This window comes from Leopardus geoffroyi, chromosome B4 (assembly GCF_018350155.1).
Source record: "Leopardus geoffroyi isolate Oge1 chromosome B4, O.geoffroyi_Oge1_pat1.0, whole genome shotgun sequence".
NCBI classification, from domain to species: domain Eukaryota; kingdom Metazoa; phylum Chordata; class Mammalia; order Carnivora; family Felidae; genus Leopardus; species Leopardus geoffroyi.
In genome coordinates this window covers 373,290-388,257 of record NC_059341.1, presented here as the reverse complement: position 1 = coordinate 388,257, position 14,968 = coordinate 373,290, and the positions used below count along the sequence as shown (strand labels likewise).

Sequence of the window (14,968 nt, the reverse complement as noted above, 5' to 3'; positions counted from 1 at the left end):
GAACGTTCTGTGGTGAAGTCAGAATGCGTAGGTGGCTGGTTTTTGAATGGCTCTTTATCTCAGCGGGAGGTGGACCGAGAAGCACAGAGGTGTTTTTGTCATTGGGGAGGCTCTACAGGTTCTCGTCACTTGTGTCAGTAGAGGGGACGGTTACTGGGTGCGCAGCTCAGCGGCAGGATGAAGCAGGACCAGCTTTTCAGGGGTGGGGCTGCCGCACCCCGGCCTCCGAGCGCTGATGGGGGGCCGTTTGAGACGGTGGCGCAGGGGGATGCAGAGCTGGCCTCTTCCCCTGGCCCCGCGGCTGTGGCTGCGTGTGGAGCAACTCCCTGTGCAGAACACCCAAGAACCCGCTGAGCAGCTCCTCCATTTCAAGGGAGACGGGGGATTGGGGGGGGCCGAGGCAGGGACACTGTCTCACCAGACGCCCCAGCCCTGCACTGCCACCACGCACAGGGGGAGTCTCACACATTCAGAGCTTCTCCTTGAGTGAGGTGTTCACGTCACCCATCAGGCATTTCAGCCCTTGGGGCCTGCACCAGACAGATGAACCCCCAAAACATCTGCCTTTGGAAATACTGGGGCTTGTGTCCAGCACACCCACGGGGCTCATGCTCCACTCACTTGTCCCAAGGCCCAGCACAGAAGCAGCAGTTTAGAAAGCGATTCCACTGTGGGTGAAGAGGGTCCATTTGCTGACCCTAAAGCATCTGCCAGAGGGGCAGGGGCCTGCCGGAACTCCATCTGGGGATAGAGGTGCTGATGGGGACCATTTCTGCACACTGCTTCTACCTTGCTAGTAGCAACCGGTGCACCCCAGCCCCGTGCCCTCCTCCTGCGTCGCCGAAGCCAGTAAGTGTGCTGCGGCCCCACACTTGCCTCCTGCCTTGCTAGAGCTGCAGGTGCCCGTAGACCGCACAGGGATACCCATGCACACCTGGCACTGGGAGCCGGGGGCTAGGACACCTGGGCCCCATAGGTCTGTATCGTGGGGAGAGACTGTTCTTGACAGACGGCTTGCGGGGCACTGCACAGACGACAGACTGAAACACAGCCCAGGCTTTCTGGGAGGAAAGTCTGTTTACCTGTCCTGGGGCGCGGTACCTGTCCTGGGGCACAGCCTGAGGTACGGGCTTCAGGTTTGCCACATCTAGAGACTGCGGAGGTGCTCCCAGGGAACGTGGACAAGGGGACAACTTTGCACTTTCCCTTGACTGTGCTCCGGTTCACTGGCATCTCCATGAAAGGGGCCCTAATTTTTGCAACTGTAACCAGGAGACACCTCCAGACATCCCGGTCTGGAGGCCAGCAGGATTTAGGACTGTGGTCCCACAAACTGTATGTGTACACATACTTTAAAAGCTGCTGCCTGAGGGCCTGGCTGCCAGTCAGCCTGTAACTAGCGCTCAGTGGGATTCCTCCCTTTGGAACTTGGACAGGTCTCGGCACACCCTTAACAGTGGGAACATATCTGGAGTACATTTGGCTGCGTAGACAATCAGAGGGGTTCAGGAGTCAACCAAGGGTAAGGCTGAACGAGGAGATTCATTACTTCCTCAGCCCACTCCTTTCAGACTGGGAGAGGTACCTGCTGCACTGAGTACAGAGAGGCCAACAAAACGAGAAGACAGACGAACGTGTTCCAGAAGAAGGAACAAGATAGAACCTTAATGAACAGAGATAAATACTTTACCTAATTAGGAGTTCAAAGTAATGGCCATGGGGAAGCTCACAGAACTCAGGAGAAGGAAGGATGAACACACAGCTTCAACGGGGAGATGGAAAATAGGAGGGAATGCCACTTAGGTCAAGCCACTTACGGTACAGTAAAGTGGGGCACCTGTGGCTTAGCCAGCTGAGCGTCCAACTTCAGCTCAGGTCATGATCTCACGGTTTCTGTGTTGGAGCCCAGTGTCGGGCATGTGCTGACAGCTCAGAGCCTGGAGCCTGCTTGACATTGTGTGCCTCCCTCTCTCTCTGCCCCTCCCCTACTTGTGTGTTTTCTCTCTCTCTGTGTGTGTCTCTTTCTCTCTCAAAAAATAAACATTAAAAATTTTTTCAATTAAAAGATAGAAAAGAATACAGTAACGGAACTGAAGAATGCCCTGTGAAGTTCCCACTAGAAAAAAACAGAAGGAAGCAGCAGCCATCAAGAAGACAGGACAATAGACCTCACACAGAGCAGCAAAAAGAAACCAGGAAAAATTTAAGATAGCTTAAGGGACCTGTAGGACAGCATCAATCAGAACAGCATTCACAATATGTGTGTCACAGAAAAGAAAGAGAGAAAGGAACAGAAAACATTCCTAACCTCGGGAGAGAAACAGACATCCAGGACCATGGAGCCTGGAGAGCTGTCAGCAAGATGAATCCGAGGAGTTCACACCAAGACATGTTATAATTAAAATGTCAGAGGCTAACGAGAGAATCTTAAGAGCAGCAGGAGAAAAACAACTTGTTCCATACAAGGAAACAGCTAAGATGGTCAGCACATTTTCAGCAGAAACCTTGCAGCCCAGAAGGGAGCGGCAGGATATATTCAAAGTACTGAAAAGAAAACCTACAAACCAAGAATACTCTGCCCAGCAAGGGCCGTCATTCAGAATTGAAGGAGAGATAGTTTTCCAGACAAGCAAACCGTAAAGGAGCTCATTGCCACTAAACAGGCCGTGGGAGAAATGTTACAGTGAGAGGGCCTTGATTAGTAGCAAAATACGAGAGAGTATAAATCTCACTGGTAAAGGTAAATGTACAGTAAAGGTAATGGATTAATTACTAAACTAGAAGGGAGGTTAAAAAGACAAAAGTAGTAAAAATCAGGAAAACTAGGATACTTAGTTACGGGATACACAACATGAAAAGATATAAATGTAACATCAAAACATTAATTGTGGGGAGGGCAGGTAAAAACTCAAGAGTTTTAGAGTATGTTCAAACCTAATATATAAATACACACACACACAAGATTAAATGTGTGTATGTGTATAGACTGTTATGTGTGAGTCTTATGGTGACCAAAAAGCAAATACCTCTAATAGATACACAAAATACAAAGGGAAGGAAATCTGTGTAATACTAAAGAAAGTCATCAAACCACAAAAAAGCGGAGAGGAACAGAGAGGCCCAACTAAAAGAAAAACCAGAAAACAATTACCAAAATGGCAATAAGTACATACTTATCAATAATTACTTTAAATGTAAGAGAACTAAATTCTCTGAACAAGAGACACAGAGTGGGTTAATGGGAAAAAACAAAAACAGTTGATCTGCTGCCTACAAGAGGCTCCGTTCAGATGTAAGGACGCACACAGAGGAAAGTGAGGGGTTGCAGAAAGATACTCCACAGAAGCGGGGACGTAAAGGAAGATGACTAGCTGTAGTTCTATCAGACAAAACACACTTTCAACCAAAGACTGTAATAAGAGACAAAGAAGGGGAGATACTTAATGATGAAAGGATCAGTCCACTGAGAAGACACAGCATTTGTAGACATTTATGTACCCAATATGGAAGCACCTAAATCTATGAAGCAAATATTAACAGACCTAAAGGGAGACACGCAATTCAGTAGTAGTAGGGACGTCAATACCCCACTGACATCAGTGGACTTAATTTATACTGAACACTCCATCCATTAGCAATAGAATACACATTCTTCTCAAGGGCATTTCCAATGTTCTCCAGGATAGATCACACGTTAGGCCACAAAACAAGTCTCAATAAATCAAAGAAGGCTGAAATTCTATCAAGCATCTTTTCTGACCCATAATGGTATGAAAGTAGAAGTCAGTTACAGGGAGAAAACTGGAAATTTCACAGATATGTGGATTTTATGCAGCATGCTTCTGAACAACCAGTAGGTCAATGAAGAAATCAAAGGAAAAGTCAAGAAACAGCTTGAGACTAACTTAAACGGTAACAGAACATATGAAACCTTCAAAACTCAGCAGAAGTGGTTCTAAGAAGAAAGGTCACAGCAATACAGGCCTACCTCAGCCCATCAGAAAAATCTCTAATCTAATTTGAAACTTTCAGGAACTAGAAAAAAAAAGCAAATGAAGCCCAGTTAGTAGAAGGAAGTAGCAAAGATCATTGTGGGAATACATGATATAGAGACTAAAAAGAATATAGAAAAACAAAATCAGTGACACCATGAAGCTGATTCTTTCAAAAGATAAACAAAATTCATACACCTTTAGCTAGACTCAGCAAGAAAACAAGAGAACAGGACTCAAATATAATCAGAAATGAAACAGAAGTTATAACTGATGCCACAGAAAAAGGGTTAGGGGATACCACCATGAATAACTATATGCCAACAAATTGGACTCCTAGAATTGGATAAATTCCATAAATGTACACTCTTCCAAGGCTGAATCATGACGAAGTAGAAAATCTGAATACGGGTTAGTAGTAAGTAGATTGACTCAGTTATCAAAAACCTCCAGTAAACAAGTCCAGGATCATCAGATGGCTTCACTGGTGAATTCTGCCAAACATTCAGAAAGATTTAACACCTCTCCTTCTCAAACTCTTCCAAAAAATTGAGAGCAAAGGAAACTTTCAAATTCATTTTTACAAGATCAGTGTTGCCCTGATACCAACACCAGGCAAGGATACCATAAGAAAATAAGATTACAGGCCACATATCCTTGATGAACATAGATGCAAAAACTCTCAACAAAATATTAGCAAACAGAGCTCAATAACATGTTAAAAGGATCATATTCCGTAAGTTAGTGGGATTTATATCAGTGATGCACAAATGGACCAACATTTGTGAATCAATGTGATATACCACACCAACAAAATGAAAGATAATCATATGATCATAGACGCAGAAAAAGCACTAGCAAAATTCGACATTCTTTTTTTAAAAGTTTTTATTTAAATTCCTGTTAACATATAGTGTAATGTCAATTTCAGGTGTACAGTGTAGTGATTCAATACTTCATACGACACCCAGTGCTCATCACAACAAGCTCGCTCCTTAATCCCCATCACGTTTCCCCCACTCCCCCACCTACCTCCCCCCTGATAACACCATCAGTGTGTCCTCTGTAATTGAGAGTCTCAGTCTTGGTTTGCCCTGACAAGACCCCCCTCTTTTTTTCCCTTTGTTTTATTTCTTCAATTCCACGTAGGAGTGAAATCATATGGTATTGTGTTTTTCTGGCTTCACTTGGCATAATGATCTCTGGCTCTATCCATGCCATTGAAAATGGCAAGTTTCATTCTTATGACTAATTTTCCATTGCATATATATATATGTGTGTGTGTGTGTGTGTGTGTGTGTGTGTGTGTATATATATGTACACACACCCCATCTTCTTTATCATCCATCAGTTGATGGACACTTGGGCTGTTTCCATAGTTTGGCTATTGTAGATAATGCTGCTGTAAACATAGGGGTGCATGTATCCCTTTGAATTAGTATTTTTGTATTTTGGGGGGTAAATACCCAGTAGTGTGATTGCTGCATCATAGGGTAGTTCTGTTTTTACCTTTGAGACTTCCATAGCTTTAGCTTTTAATTTCCATACTGTTTTCCAGAGCGGCTACACCAGTTTGCATTCCCACTAACAGTGCAAGAAGGTTTCCCTTTCTCTACATCCTTGCCAACACCTGTTGTTTCTTGTGTTGTTGATTTCAGCCATTCTGACAGGTGTGAGGTGGTATCTCATTGTAGTTTTGATTTGCATTCCCCTGATGACCAGTGATGTTGAGCATCTTTTCTTGTGTCTGTTGGCATCTGGATGTCATCTTTGGAGAGATGTCTATTCGTCAACATTCATTTTTTTGAGTAAAGAAAGTCAACAAAGTGACTATAAAGGGAATGTACTTCGACATAATAAAGGCCATATATGACAAGCCCACAGCTAACCTTTCATTCAGTTGTGAAAAGCTGTAAGTTTTTCTTCTAAGATCAACCCATTCTTGCCATTTCTATTCAACATAGTATTGGAAGTCCTGGGCATAGCAGGTAGGCAAGAAAAAGATGTAAAATGGCATGCAATTACTAAGGAAGAAGTAAAACTATCTCTATTTGAGGATGACATGATTTTATATATAGAAAACAATAAAGACTCCCCCCAAAAACTCTTAGAACTTTTTAGTGAATTGAGTAAAGTTGCAGGATAGAAAATCAGCATATAAAAATTGGTTGCATTTCTATACACTAACGGTGAACTATCAGAGAAATTAAGAAACAATCTCATTTATAGTTACATCAAAAAGAACAACATATCTAGGAATAAATTTAACCAAGGAAGTGGAAATACTCTGAAAATTATAAGACCTTGGTGAACGAAATGGATGAAGACACACACACACAATGAACGGAAAGACATTCCATACTTAGGGATTGAGAGAAGTAATATTGTTAAAATGTCTGTATCACCTAAAGCAATCTACAGTATTCAGCACAATCCCTATTAAAATTCCAATGGCACGCAATCTAACTGTTCACAGAAATAGAAAAAACATTCCAAAAATTTGTATGGAACTACAGGAGAACCCAAATGGCCAAAACAATCTTGAGTAACAAGGGCAAAGCTGGGGACACCTGGCTTCCTGATCTCAAGCTCTATTACAAAGCTTTAGTAATTAAAACAGTATGGACACATAGGTCAGTGGAATAAAATAGCCCAGAAATAAACCCACACATACATGGTCAATTTAGGACAGAAGATCCAAGAATACACGACAGGGAAAGGACAGTCTCTTCAATAAATGATGTTGGGGAAGTTGGACAGCTATGGGCCAAAGAATGAAACTAGACTCTCATCTTACCCCATACACAAAAATTAACTCACAATGGATTAAAGACTTGAATGTAAGACCTGAAACCGTAAAACTTCTAGAAGAAAACATAGTAAGTTCCTTGACATTAGTCTTGTGATGATTTTTTGGATTTGACACCAAAAGCAAAGGCAACAGAAGCAAAAACATACAAGTGGGACCACATCAAACTAAAAATCTTGTGCACAGCTTAGGAAACCATCCACCGTCAACCTACAGAATGGAAGAAAATACTTGTACATTGTGTATCTGATAAGGGATTAATATCTAACATACGTGAAGAATTCATACCACTTAATAGCAAGAGAATCCGATTAAAAAATAGAAGATCTGAATAGACATTTTTCCAGAGGAGACACACACGCACACACACACACACACACACACACACACACACACAGGCACAAAGATGCTCAACATCACTAATCATCATAGAAATAGAAACCAAAACCACAATGAGGTCTCACCTCATACCTATTAAAATGGCTAATATCATGGGGCGCCTGGGTGGCACAGTCGGTTAAGCGTCCGACTTCAGCCAGGTCACGATCTCGCGGTCCGTGAGTTCGAGCCCCGCGTCGGGCTCTGGGCTGATGGCTCAGAGCCTGGAGCCTGTTTCCGATTCTGTGTATCCCTCTCTCTCTGCCCCTCCCCTGTTCATGCTCTGTCTCTCTCTGTCCCAAAAATAAATAAACGTTGAAAAAAAAAACGGCTAATATCAAAAAGACAAGAAATAGCAAGTAGTAGCAAATACGAAAGTGCCTCAAAAAATTAAAAATAGTATTACCTTATGATCCAGCAGTTACACTAGGTATTTTTCTAAACAAAGGTATAAGCACTAATTCAAAAAGATACATACATTGAATATTCATTGCAACATTATTTATAATCAGATACAGAAACAACCCAAGTGTCCATCAATGGATGAATGGATAAAGAAGAGATTATATATGTATACCAATGGAATATTACTCAACCATAAAAAAGAATGAAATCTTGCCATTTACAATGATATGAAGGGACCCTGAAGGTATTATGCTAAGTGAAGTAAGTCAAAGACAAACACCATGTGATTTCTCTTAAATATGGAATCTAAGAAAACAAATGGACAACGAGAACTTGAACACAACAGGCGGTGGATGCCAGTGGTGGTGGTTGTGGGGTGGGTGAAATGGCTGGAGGGAGTGAAGAAATACAAACTTCCAGTAGTAAGTCATGGGGGTATAGTCACAACGGTGACTACATTCAGCGATACTTCACGCACATTTGAAAGTTGCCAAGAGAGTAAATCTTAAAAGTTCTCAACTTTTTTTGTGTATTGGTAATTTTGCAGTATATACAAGTATTGAATCATCATGTTATACACCTAAAACTGCTGGAATGTTATATGTCAATTACATCTGAACCTTTTGAAAAAAGAACACTGAGCCTAGTGATCTGTCAATAACTATGTGTTTGAATATCTCATTCCTCAGTGTCATTACACTAGAAATCTGTATAAATTAGAGGGTTTTGATTTTTTTGGGGGGGATGTTGGTTGTTGCTTACGTTTTGGTGTTTGGACGTGATTGAGTCCCATGTTCACTGTCATTTGTCAGATGTGATTCCAAATCTTGCTCTCTCAGTGTATCCGAAAATAAGAAACATATGTTGTACATACCCCACATGTTGCTGTCAGGTTTTTTGTCCAAGGCTTACTTGCAAGTGCTTGCTGCCAGCGTTCCAGGCTCCACCCCCGAGTCCTATGATATTCACAATGGAGAAATGTGGAAGAGCTTGGGGACTGAGTGAATGGATAGCCACGTTCTTCTAAGCGATTCTTTGGCACTGTGGTAAATTCCACTACGGTTCACCTGAAAGCCTACCCAGGGCATATGACGCTCCTCCTTCAATTGATACTAAATTCAGTGGGCTGAGGTCTTTTGGAAATGCAGAGGGCTGGTTACCTGACTTCAAGGCTCAAAGCCCTCTGAGTTCTGTCGTCAATAGTGTCAAAACGATAATCTGGAAGAATTTGTAGGTTGCTGTTCGTACAGAGACTGGTTCTTAGCACTACAATAACCAGACGGTTATCTCTGTGATGTTCTCATGTGATCAGTTGCTATTATTTATGTGCTTCTCATCACATAGAGGGTTTAGACTTTTCTGCTTAAGTCTATAGCCTGATGTCTCCCAAAGCAGAGTTGGTTTGCAGAGGAAAATCACGTGACAAAGAGACATGTGCCTCTGCCCTTTGGGTCACGTGACGACACAAGCACGTCATTTCAAATACTGCTGATGCAAACGTGTGCCACCGTATAACATTTCTTAATACACACTTGGATGTATATTAAATGAATAAACATTCTTCATTTAAATAAGGAGGTTAAGTATCCTTTGGACGTTTGACAGGCACGTAAGCGGTTCACTTTAATTGTTCTGGAAACCTTCCTAACCGTGTGAGTATTAGGTGACTGCAGTAATAATCAACGGGAGGGGAGATGTCATTAGGTGTGTTTTATCCTAGGCCCTGGGGCCCAACCATCCCCTTTGAGGCTGAGAGCTCTTAGTGGCAAGCCTGGTGGTTCGGCAAGGGTCCGTGCAGGTGTGAGCACCCACAAGCGAGCTCTGCTGGTACAGGCGTGGGCAGGGGAGAGCAGTCTCACCTATGCCGTGTTGGCCCTGCTGGGACTGGGCTGCCTACTGTCTTGGGCATCTAGGCTGCGACCTGCCAGGTGGTGTGCCCTCACCTCCCCAGCCCACGGAGACCCTCGGGTTATCGGCCTGAACCAGGGGACCAGAAGGCACTTGTCAGAAGAAGATGCTAGGTTCCTCCATCCATCGAGCATTTTCTGCTGGGAAACAGGACCGGGAGATGGCATTGTCTCAGGGAAGCCAGAAGCTGCGTGCCAAGCCTCGGGCTCTGAGCTCAGAAGATGACATTCGTGCCTTGGAAGACTTTTCTTAGTTTTGAACAGAAGACCACATTGGTCCTTTGCAGGTCAGCATGGGGTAAGGTGTGCACGGAAGCGTAGGTGATGGAGTTGCACACTTCCTCTGCCGGTTCTGTGCCACTGGGTTTGCCACGAAGAGCCTAATGAGAGCCGTTTTCTAAATCCTGAATGTTGTTTGATGGGCTGAACAATTTAGCGTCCTGTGTGTTTCTTCACTCTCCCTCCTAGTTCTTGGGTGGGAGGAGAAAGCTCCCCTTTCTGTGAGGGGTTTGCAGTAGGAAGGGCTGGAGTTCCTGGATGATTTGGCCAGGGGGTGTGGGGGAGCCAGAGGGGAGCCTCCAGGGGCCTCCTGAGATGGGCCTGGCAGGGTCGCAGCAGAGCTAGGACAGCCTGGCGCTGTCACCCTCCTGAGGCGGCTGTGCTTCGGTTCAAGCCGGCTGTGTGCAGGGAGGCTCTGTCGGCCCGCGAGCAGGCCCCGCCCACAGTCCCCCTCTGCCGACACGGGCTGCGCCTCAGGCATGCAAATCTTACAGGAGAGTGACAGGCTGTTAGGAGGGGCCAAACTGTGCGTGTTCCAAAGTACCACGGGACCGGAGACACAACGGCCGTGGGCCACGGGCATCAGCAGCACCGTGCTTTTGTGAGACGCCTTTGCGCTTCTGTCCTGCTCCACCTGCTGAGAGCCAAGGAGCTGCTCAGCTGGCAAAGGACAAACTTGGATAAACACAAGCCTCGTGGTGGGGGGCCCCAGACGCAGAGTGAGTTCACGAAAGGGACTTTTCTGTGAGCCGTCCTTGCATTTGTTACACCCTTCTGTGTGTGAGATTGCTGCTTCCTGCCTGGGAGGCTGGGGCGGAGCAGACCCTGGTTGAGACGTGTCCAGCCTGGCCTGGTGGGTGTTCCAGGGGTCGTCGGAGAGACCGGGAGGCTTCCCACGAGGCGACGTAACGTGGCACCTCTCTGTTGCAAGAGGCTTGGAGGTGGCAGGCTGAAGTCAGGTGCGGTCTGGCTTTTCTTGACGAGCCAGAAAGAATCGTCGTCAGGATTTTGTGACCGGGGAGGTGGTCACCGGCTGCCCTGACAGCACAGCTCTTGAGAGGGTGGAGCCCCAACCGAACCGAGGAGGAACCACGGGCCGGGCGTGTGGGCCTTCCCTGGGAAGGTGCACACCGAGCGCTGAGTCGGGGCCAGAGTGCACAGGCTTCATTCAGTCTCCCCGAGACGGGACGGCAGCTTCCTGAAGCCAGCGGCAGGCCGGGCCGCCTGGAGGCGGCTCTTTCCGCAGGCTGGGCGGGAGGCCCCATGTAGAGACGGGGCCCGGGGAGGACCGTGGCTCTGACATGGTGTTGAGAGTGTGTCCACCCGCTCCGGGCTCTGGGGTCAAGCACGTTCAGCTTCAGCGTGTGAAGGAGACACACGGGCTTCTTCGGGAGCAGGCGATGGGGTCTCGTCTGCGCCGCTGGGGTTGGGTGGGCAGAGCTGTTTCTGCACAGCTGCCTGGCGCTCCAAGTAGGAATTTTCCAGATGAGGAGGACAGAAGCCCCTTGGAGGTGAGGTCTGAATTTGGGGCTGAACTGTGGCATTCTGTCCATTACTCTTCTCATCTGCCGTCCCCTGCTGCTTCTTTATGTCAGCTGTCTCGTGTGTGTGAATGTGTCACTTTGAACATCAGTCTCGAGCAGGTTGTAGAAAGGGCGCAGGGACGGTGTCTGCCGGGAAAACCGAGATGGGTTGCGAGCCCTTGGCACGGCCGCGGGCCCTGGCAGGTCCCAGCGCAGAGACCCGTGCTCACTCTCCCGAGCTGTTGGCTCACGTGGCTCTGAGGTAGCGAATTCCTGCTCACAAAGAAATGCCTCCCTGCCACCAGACGTGACCTCAGAACTTGTCTCGATGTTTGGCAACATGATCTCCAAATTCACATTGGAGTGAGTATTAAAAACTCCGCTTGAGGGGCGCCTGGGTGGCGCAGTCGGTTAAGCGTCCGACTTCAGCCAGGTCACGATCTCGCGGTCCGGGAGTTCGAGCCCCGCGTCGGGCTCTGGGCGGATGGCTCAGAGCCTGGAGCCTGTTTCCGATTCTGTGTCTCCCTCTCTCTCTGCCCCTCCCCCATTCATGCTCTGTCTCTCTCTGTCCCCCCCCCCCCAAAAAAAAAACGTTGAAAAAAAAAAACTCCGCTTGAAAAAGCATTGCTTGAGGGAAAAGTACTGTAAGGGTCCTGAAACAGGAGCATCCCTGTCCGTCGGGCGCCAGCCCCCTGCTCGCCTCTCTGTGCTGCATGGGGTATCGGGAGGTTGGCGGTGCGATTCCGAGTGAGGAGACCTGGCTAAACTCTGAACCAGTTGCTTGGCAGGCTAGTTTGAAGACATCCTTGCTGCTGCTTTTACCCACTGGAGACCCCGTCATCACACGCTTTCCTAGTGAGGCGTACGTGGGCGGAGCGGCCAGAAGGCAGGGCTGGTCTGCCCACAAGCTTGCTGGGTTGTCCGCGGGTTCAGGAAGAGCCCGGTGGGAACAAACCAGGGTGGCCGGTTCACCGTGTTGTGATGTTTCAGCCGTAGGAATGTCAGCGCCTTGCCGGCTTTTGTTTTATTTTCTAAATCCTGGCTGGTGTGACTGTGGGGGTGAAGAAAGCCGGTTGAGCAGACCTGCTGCAGGCAGCCAGATGTGGTCAGCAACAAAACCACAGGTTGGCGGCCCCTGGATCGCCTCTCCGAGGAAGGCTCCATCCCGTGGGGTCCGCGGGATGCCGTGCTCCTAAGTCAGTGCTGGTCATTTGGGGCTTCTGGTGCTCTGGCCCGCCAGCATCCAAGTCCTGCAGCAGGCGCCTGTCCGGTTGTGTCCTTGGTCACTGACGTACTCCGGGCGCACGAGGGTGGCAGGCCTTTTGGTTGGGAACGGGCGTCTGGTTCGCCCACAGTGGATGTCAACAGACACAGCAGGGCCCTGTGCTGTGAGTAAAGTCAGCCTCTGTGTTACGGAGGAAGACGAACCGTTTCTGTTCTCCGTGATGGTTACGTTCTATGGTCGTAGTCTTAGGGAACTGGAGGGAGACGTAGCAGCAGCTGATTAAGGGACCCACTATGTGCCAGGCGCCCACTGAGCACTGTCCACGCTCCTCCAGTTTATTCCTTGCAGCAGACCCACTCGAGGGCTCTGCTCTCACCCCATGGCACAGGTGAGGAAACTGAGGCTGAGTGACCTCGCCGTCCCGTTCGAGGTCACACAGCAGCAAGCGGCAACCGGGGCTGTGATCCCAGTTCTGCAGAGTCCGGGGAGGTTCCGTCCCTCCCAGAACCCAGGGACAAGGCCACGTCTTGCCAGGAGGGTACCCGTCCTTCCCGGCTTTGTGACTTCTGTGTCTGTCGCCTCTCCCAGGACGCAGGGAGCCAGCAGATCGGGTTCTTGCTTGGAAGCTGTGGAGTCACTGTGGCCTTGACGAGCGACGCCTGCCACAAAGGGCTGCCGAAAAGCCCAACCGGGGAGATCCCCCAGTTCAAAGGTAAGCCACAGCCAGGAGCCTAGTTGGGGGTCTGGCTTTTCACTCAGGAAGGTCCTGCGTCTCCCCTGGACATGCTCTTCTGCACACGGAACGCGATACGTCTGCTGTTGTCAGCCTGCCGTGTGGCGTGCTTTACCCGGCAGCATGCGTGCTGTTGACGTTGTCTGAAGCTTGAGGAAGCACTGGCGATCCCCCCTGGCTCGTGTCACATGGGCCACAGGAAGGGGGATGACGTGGCAAGCCTGGTTTCTGGGTAGTACGCCTCTCAGAGGGGTCTGTTTGTTTGTTTGTTTGTTTGCAAGGTTGGCCAAAGCTGCTGTGGTTTGTCACAGAGTCGAAGCATCTCTCCAAGCCCCCTCGAGATTGGTTCCCACACATCAAAGATGCGAACAATGATACCGCGTACATAGAGGTGAGTTGCAGCGCTGCCCACGGGCATCGAGCAGTTGGGCCGCCCTTGGCCTGACTGGGGCAGCCGTGTTGTCCTCTCTGTACCCCTCTCTGCACGTCCCCATCTCATTTCAGTATAAGACCTGCAAGGACGGAAGCGTGCTCGGGGTGACCGTGACCAGGATCGCGCTGCTGACCCACTGCCAGGCCCTCACGCAGGCATGCGGCTACACGGAAGGTATGGGCAGGGCCCTGACCCAAGACTGCGTCCCTGGGAGGCTCGTGTCAGCTGTGGAGGGACTGAGTCACTCCCCCTGGTAACGGAAGGAGTGATGTCAGGTTTGCACGGAGCTCGGCAGGCGGTGCCTTCTTGTTGCCCTCGCTGTGCAGGGAGAGAGAGCTCTGGTGTCTCATCTCCCCAGGATGTGGGTCCTGATGGGATCAGACCCGCCCCATGACCTCACCGAACCCTCATGACCTTGGCAGAAGCCGTATTTCCAATGGCAGCCATGCTGGTGTGCGGGCTTCCACCCGTGAACTCAGAGGGCACGGCTCAAGCTGTAGCAGACGGTTAATTCTGTGGGTGTTCATCCCTGGGTGCAAGTTAGGGTCTCTGGGATCTTCAGAAAAAGCCCATGTTCAGCCCACCCCTGGCAGCTCAGGGAGAATCTCTGATGGGGATTCTGCGAGCTTCTCAGGGTGGGCAGCAGCTGCCGAGGGTGTGGTTTTTATGACGCACACTCTCTCTCCCGAACGGGACGGTCCTGGAGGCCAGGAGGTAGGTGGCCACAGGTAACTGTGGCCACGGTGCTGGCTGGGGCTCATAAAAGGCAGGGTCCACCCAGGTAACCAGCTACCCCCTGGCTGGGGCTTCTGTGACCAAGGCCCTGCCCTGGGGACTTGGACGTGACCGCAGCCCTGGGGCTGGTGCCTGAGGAAGCTGGTGTTGGCATCTGCGCTGCCCTGGGGGTTGGATGCTCCTCTCCTTCTCTGTCCCCAATGCCACTGGCAATGTCCCTCTGAAAAAACAATTCATTTGCGTCCTGGGGATGTTCTGGCTCACGTTTGGTCCCTAAACTAGTTTCCAAGGTACTTTCACCTTGAGACAAGTGACTGCTAATCGTTTCTCACAGCCTCAGGACTCGTATTCCTTGCCCTGCTTTCTTGAAGGTCCAGGGCTGTCGCTTTCACGGGTGCCAGAGAAAACACACACACACACACACACACACACACACACACACACACACTGGCTCCTTATTTCTAAAGTGAAATTACTCGTAGGACGTGGAACAGAGGCTGTTTCCTTCACTCGGGGACGCCTGCCTTCTCTGTGAAGTGGGGTCAGGTG

General features: G+C 48.7%; 1 protein-coding gene across 10 annotated transcripts in view; it reads left to right on the top strand.

Moving 5' to 3' along the window:
* DIP2C (disco interacting protein 2 homolog C) overlaps positions 1 to 14,968 on the top strand; it is a 410,897-nt gene that overhangs the window by 288,785 nt on the left and 107,144 nt on the right. For all 10 annotated transcript variants that reach the window (XM_045462611.1, XM_045462610.1, XM_045462607.1 and 7 more), the window contains 3 exons: positions 13,107 to 13,230; positions 13,533 to 13,642; positions 13,756 to 13,858. In XM_045462611.1, coding sequence (XP_045318567.1) covers positions 13,107 to 13,230; positions 13,533 to 13,642; positions 13,756 to 13,858 — 337 coding nt within the window. The remainder of the gene's footprint in view (positions 1 to 13,106; positions 13,231 to 13,532; positions 13,643 to 13,755; positions 13,859 to 14,968) is intronic.